Source organism: Trachypithecus francoisi, unplaced genomic scaffold (genome assembly GCF_009764315.1).
Source record: "Trachypithecus francoisi isolate TF-2019V2 unplaced genomic scaffold, Tfra_2.0 Lachesis_group1, whole genome shotgun sequence".
Classification (NCBI taxonomy): domain Eukaryota; kingdom Metazoa; phylum Chordata; class Mammalia; order Primates; family Cercopithecidae; genus Trachypithecus; species Trachypithecus francoisi.
This window is the reverse complement of record NW_022681454.1, coordinates 151,395,207-151,402,052: the sequence shown is the minus strand read 5'-3', so window position 1 is coordinate 151,402,052 and position 6,846 is coordinate 151,395,207. Positions and strand designations below refer to the sequence as shown.

Below are 6,846 nucleotides of genomic sequence, written 5' to 3'. Positions count from 1 at the left end.
CCAATTCTACTACCTGTGGGACTTTGGTCACATGACTAGTAATGCTCCTGAACCTCAGTTTCCTCATCTGTAAGATGGGAATACTTTTTATGACTCCTTTCCTAAAAGGTTGATGTGAGGTGCTTTGAACACTGCTTTGAGCACTTAGTAACTATACTATTTAAATTATTACAGAGCTGAGGGCTACCTACAGTCTGTGGGAAAATGTTTCTGAAGATGGACTTCCTGTATTACTTAAACTGCGTAACACAAAATGAAGAAATGCCTTGAGCCTTTTTGTCCAAAGTTTCTGTTTACAATACTGGAGAGTTTTGAGTTTTTTTTTTTTGAGATGGGCTCTCACTCTGTCATCCAAGCTGGAGTACAGTGGTAATGACACAGCTCAATGTCTTGGGTTCAAGCCATCCTGGCATCTCAGCCTCCTGAGTAGCTGGGACTACAGGTATGCATCAGTGTGTCTGGCTATTTTTAATTTTTTTTGTTGAGAGAGGGTCTTGCCACATTGCCCAGGCTGGTTTTTACTTCCTGGACTCAAGCAATCCTCCTGCCTTGGCCTCTGAAAGTGCTGGGATTAGAGGCATGAGCCACTGTATCCAGCTAGATAGTGGGAATTTTATGTCCTTCCCCTTCACACACTCTGGGGGGCTAAGAAGTCAGAGTTTGATATTACTGAGAATTCCAAAATAATTCACTCCTAAAACATTTCATCATACAAACAACAGAGGGCAAGAAAAATACTATTTACTACATGCATTCTATGTACCAATCCACATATATTGCCTCATTTAAGGCCCATGGCATTCCTGTAAATTAGATGTATCATCCCCAATTTAGAAAGGAGGAAACTCTAAGGCTTAAGATTTAAATAACTCACCCCAAATTATAGAGCAGATTAAGGGTTTTCCAACTTCAAAGCTAAGACTGGCCAGTTACACCATGATGCTTCCCTTATAAGGATCAGACCTTGACCGATTTCTTGCAGGCTGTTGGCTTCTGTATTATCTAAAATTATTTTTCACATATCTGAGAAATGCTCTTATTTCTCTTACTTTACAAAATTGAATTCTTAATTCTATAATTAAGGACATTCAGGACATTCAATGAAGGGTAATTGTGAAATGGACAGGAGACCTTGAATTGCAAATGCTTGAAATATAAAGCTTTAGAACTAATGGGAAAATAGATGTCTGAAGTTCTTGATTTTCCATTTGTTTTCCACTGTTTCTAAACTAAACCACTGTTTACAAAGAATGTGTCAGTGAAAGATGCAGTAAAAGATGCTTCTTTTCCTTTATTTTTAGATTCAAGTAAATATTTGTTAACAATATGGTTGATATGGTTTGGATCTGTGTCCCCGCCCAAATCTCATGTTGAATGGTAATCCCCAGTGTTAAAGGTGGGACCTGGTGGGAGGTGACTGGTTCATGAGGCAGTTTCTTATGAATGGTTTAGCACCATCCCCTGATGCTGTCATCATGGTAGTGAGTGAATTCTTATGAGATGTGTTTGCTTAAAAGTGTATAGCATCTCCCCACTCATTTTCTTCCTCCTGCCCGCTTCCCCTTTGCTTTCTGCTATGACTGTAACTTTGCTGAGGCCTCCCCAGAAGCTGATCCTGCCATGCTTCCTGTACAGCCTGCAGAACCATGAGCCAATTAAACTTTTTTTCTTTATAAATTACCCAGTCTCAGGTTCTTTATAGCAATGCAAGAACAGACTCATACAATGGTTTACAAAGTAAGTTGATGAGGCTGAAAAATAAGTGGAAGAAGCCCTATGAAATAATTAAGATGAATAAGATTGCAAAGATAGAATTCATCACAGTGAAGATTCTCATTGCCAATTCATTCTTGGTTATGGCTTCAAACTTTAACAGTTTGAAAGGGGGAGGGACTAGTTAGGGTGCGAATGCAGAGACTGAAGATAAAAAGACTCTAAAGACATAACAAATCTCTTTAATGGTTAAAGAGAGTTTTAACCATTAAAACTATTTTAATGGTTAAAATAAATTCAGCTTTCTTTCCCCCAAAGAAAGCTGGGGGAAAGAAAACTGAATTTATTTTAATAATGTCCCCATTTACAGCAACATATCTGCTACAAAGTCAATTATTTTATTGTTATTTGGTCACAGGTAGAGATAACGGTGTGGCTGTGGATTAGCAATTATATATAACTCCATTGCACATTAAAAAAGGCATTTTATTGTTGCTGCAAGAAACCACTATGCAGGGCTTTTGGTCCTCCCTAAAGGAGAGAGAAACAGTATCTAGGAAATTAATTCTTCTATCTGGCTCAAATGCAAAATTGCAGAAAGCATTCGCTGAATATGGCCAGTCATTCTTGAGTCCAGAGAGTCTTTTCTCACGCATGCTTTATTAGAGGCCATTGATCGGTTTCTACCAATTATTATGGTTAATTGAAGGGAAATCTGCGACTATGGCCATTTATTGGCATTTGCGTTCGGCTCAGACAGAAGCGAGTTTTGAAAGTGGTATCTATAGAGTGGTCCCGCTTGCAAACTTCCTTGCCTAGGGGTGGTGGTGGAGCGCTGAGGGCTTGCGGGGTGCCAGCCACCGGGGCTTTCTGCTCATCAATCAGCATCGTCCAACATCCTGGAAGTGTTATGATGGCGCTGAATGTAGAAAAAGCGTTCTCAGGGCGGATATATTGTCGTCATTCCTGGTGGCAGAGGGGAGTGACAAGAGGCTCACACGTCGCTGAGTAGTAGCGCGGCATAATAAAGTGTGGTTTGCACCATGTGTGCCACAGATTTCTCGGGTTTTCTGGAAGGTTTTTCCAAGTTCCGCCTTCTCCCCTTTGCAGCCATCCTGGCCCCAGCTGTGCATCGGCCTTTGACTCCATCTGTCCTTCCGCTGCAGACAGGAGTCCCTCTCGCCAAATGGAGAACACAAGTTTGGCACCCCAAAGTGACGATAACCCCTACCTTCTCGGCTCAGCGCGAGCCAAGCGTCAGGCCTGCTGAGGGACGGTCTAGGGAGTTGAGGCGGAGGCCGCGGAGAGGCCGCTCCCCTAACCTCCCCGCACCCATCATCACTTGGCAAGCTAAACCCAAGCAGACGCCCCGCCTGCACGTCCCCCACCCTCCCCGCGGAGCAAGTCTCCCAGTGCTTTTGCATTTGCTCCTCTTCCGCCCTGCTGCAGAGCGCGGCTCGCAGGTTGGAGTTCGCCCTCCTGTGCGCCGCGTCACACGGCGGGGAGGGGAAGGGAGGCGGTGGAGGCTGGGTCGGAGCAGGAGTCGCGCGCCCGGAGACGCCGCGGGGAACGGCCGCCCCGCCCCCGGAGCAGCGGACAGGGCCGCAGCCCTCCTTTCCCCTCTCTCTCCCTCCCTACTCCCCAGCGCCCTAACTCCCAGCCTCCCCGCTCTTACTCCACCCCCTACTCCGGCCCGATCCCCATCCTCTCCTTGCGTGTGCGCGCTTCAAATAGTCTCCTCCTTTTTGGCAAAAGAAGTAATGCACCTGACTTTACCAGGGGGGAACAACCAGCCGAGTAGAACAAGGAACAGATGTAAAAGGAATAAAAGGAGAGAGAAAAAGAGATGAGACTCGTTTAAGGAAATCCAGGGGCAGAAGAGGTGGCTGCCGCGGCAGAGGCAGCTAGAGCTTCCCTGTCTGCGTGAGCTGCAGGCAGAGGACGCTTTCACCAGTTGCAGATGTAACCTCGGGAATTCCTGGGTCCGTCGGTTTGTTTGCCAAACAAAGTCTTTTCTTCTCTGGCTCAGACACTGAAGAGGCTCCTGGATTTTTCTGCGATCCCGCCACAAGCTGGCAGTTACCCGAGAGCCTTCCCAAGGAGCTGGCGGAGAAATGAGCCCTTGTGGGCAGAAGATGGGCGAAGGGCGTCAGCAGCGGGGGGCTCCCGTCGGGAAGCGCCTTCTGTTCCCCGGGAGGGGAGATACACCCCATGGGTGGTCAGGCAGCAGCAGCGCCAGGACACAGCGCTCCCTGCTCTGGCTCTTGGTGCACGTGTGGCTGTGGGCGGCCTCGGGCTCATCTGCCCAGTTGTTCAACCTCACCCTTTCTGTAGATGAGGGGCTACCCCCTGACACGCTGGTCGGTGACATCCGCGCCGGGCTGCCAGCCGCGCAGCAGCAGGAGGGGAGCGGCTTCTTTCTGTCGGAGGACTCGGATGACTCCCCGCTGCTGGACGACTTCCACGTGCACCCGGACACCGGAATCATCCGCACTGCGCGGCGCCTGGACCGCGAGCGGCGGGACCACTACAGCTTCGTGGCCGCCACGCTGCTGGGCGCTGTGGTGCAGGTGGAGATTCACGTCAACGACGTGAATGACCACTCGCCCTGCTTTCCGTTCGACTCCCTGCAACTCGACGTCTCCGAGCTCAGCCCGCCAGGGACCGCCTTCCGCCTGCCAGGTGCCCATGACCCCGACGCCGGACTGTTCAGCACTCAGGGCTACACCCTGGTGCAACCGTCCGACCCGCCCAAGGACCCCGCAGGCCCGTTCTTCGAGTTGCGCTACAGGACTCCGGGGCCACTACCGTCACCGCTTTTGCCGGGCTCCTCGTCGCCCCTGGAGCCTCTAGACCTGGTGCTGCTGCGGCGCTTGGACCGAGAGGAGGCTGCGGCGCACTGGCTGCAGATCGAGGCATGGGACGGCGGCCGCCCGCGGCGCACCGGCCGCCTGAGCGTGGAGCTGCGGGTGCTGGATGAGAACGACAACCCACCGGTCTTTGAGCAGGACGAGTACCGCGCAGCGGTGCGCGAGGACGCCCAGCCGGGCGCTGAGGTCTGCCGCGTGCGCGCCACCGACCGCGACCTGGGGCCCAATGGCTTCGTGCGTTACAGCGTCCGCGCCCGGCAAGTGCCCGGGGCGGGTAGCGGGGGCGGGGCACTGGGCGACGCGGCCTACTTCGCCGTGGAGGAGCTGAGTGGCGTGGTGCGATTGCGGAGACCTCTGGACCGCGAGGCTCAGGCCTGGCACCAGCTGGTGGTGGAGGCCCGCGATGGAGGTGCCGAGCCTGAGGTTGCCACAGTGCGCGTGTCTATCGCCGTGCTGGACGTGAATGACAACCGGCCAGCAATTCACGTGCTCTTTCTCACAGAGGGAGGCCTCGCCTGTGTCTCCGAAGGCGCCCGACCGGGCGACTACGTGGCTCGCGTCTCGGTATCTGATGCGGACGGTGACTGGGAGAAAGAAGATGAGGCCACAGGGGAGCTTAGTGTGGGTCTTGGAGACCAGAGTATCTCGCTGTCCTTGGAAGGCGGAGAGGGAACCTTCGCGTTGCGGCCCGGCGGCCCCCCAGGGGTATTTTTCCTTTGCGTCGAGGGGCCCCTGGACAGAGAGAGCCGCGATCTGTATGAGTTACTACTGGTGGCCACGGACGCGGGGTCCCCGCCGCTGAGCACGGAGGAAACGCTGCTGCTCCGGGTCGCTGACCTCAATGACCAACCACCTCTCTTCAGCCAACAGCATTACAAGGCCTCAGTGTCCGAGGCCGCGGCCCCCGGCACTGTAGTCATGTGGGTCAGCGCCTCCGATGCTGATGAGGCAGGCACTGAGCACGCCTGGCTGCGCTACACGCTAGTCCAGTTCTCGGCTCCCTGCAATCCAGAGGCTCTGCCCAGCGCAGAGTGTGGACCATCTTTCGCCATTGATCCCGAAAGCGGTGTGATCAGCACTATCCGGACTCTAGACCGAGAGGTCCAGGAGTCGGTGGAGCTGAGAGTGGTGGCCCAGGACCTCGGAGAGCCCCCGCTCTCTGCCACCTGCCTGGTGAGCATCACCGTGGATGATGTGAATGACAATGAACCCATCTTCTGGAGGCAGGTATACAATGCCACCATTGCAGAGCATGCCCCGGTTGGACACTGCTTTCTGCAGGTGAGTTCATCAGGCCTGTGGGCCAATCTGAAGGCTTGGGAAGGCATGGAGAGGGTTGTGAGTTGGCCTAGGAAATTGTGACCTGGAGGAAAATATTCCGGCTCTCAAATACAAGACTGGCTGTAGTTCCGTCTCTATAGTGAGATGAATGATGCCCTCTAGTCACCTAACTTTTTTTGCCAGGGTCTTGGCTGCATGATCTCTAAGGTCCTTTCAACTTAACTTGACTTTTAGATCTTGATTTATCTTATTGAAGCCTGATTTCTTTCATGCTGGATGTGTGCACCTAAATAGATTGACGAGGAACCACCCATTCTAAATCAGACCTCTTCCAATTGACAATGTCTCACATTATATCATATATATATATATTTTTTTTTTTTTTCAGGCAGAGTCCCACTCTGTTGCCCAGGCTGGAGTGCGGTGATTCAATCTCGGCTCACTGCAACCTCCTTTTCCCAGGCTCAAGCAATTCTCCTGCCTGCCACCATGCCTGGCTAATTTTTGTATTTTTGTTAGTAGAGATGGGGTTTCACCATGTTTGCCAGGTTGGTCTCCAACCCCTGACCTCAGGTGATCCACCCTCCTCAGCCTCCCAAAGTGCTGGGATTACAGGGGTGAGCCACCACACCCAGCAATGTCTCATATATATGTAATTTAACAGCTTTATGAGGCAACCTAGGGAATAAGGTAGCTCTCATAAGTGAATTTTTCAAATGACCAAGTGTATGTCTGTATACACAGACACTGTTTTGAGTTACCATTTCCAGAGACTTCTTACACATTTTCCTACCTTCCTTCGAAGCTTACAAAGGTTGGAGGAAGACTGAAGTCATCTTTATTAGTTTACATCAGGTGTGAGCTGAGCACCTTCCATGATGCTTTCAGGACTCTGAAGGGCAGTGGGGCTCAATTATCCTTTATAAAATGGAGCACCATACACTGCTTTTTGATTTGGGTGTGTTGCCTTTTACAGTTTTCC

The 6,846-nt window shown here is 51.4% G+C and overlaps 1 protein-coding gene across 1 annotated transcript; it reads left to right on the top strand.

The window, feature by feature from the left end:
* Positions 1-3,516: 3,516 nt before the first annotated feature.
* On the top strand, positions 3,517-5,972 carry LOC117086048 (protocadherin-16-like). Its single transcript, XM_033215534.1, has one exon. The coding sequence runs from the start codon at positions 3,828-3,830 to the stop codon at positions 5,943-5,945; it is 2,118 nt and encodes a 705-aa protein (XP_033071425.1). The 5' UTR covers positions 3,517-3,827; the 3' UTR covers positions 5,946-5,972.
* The last annotated feature ends 874 nt before the right edge of the window (positions 5,973-6,846 follow it).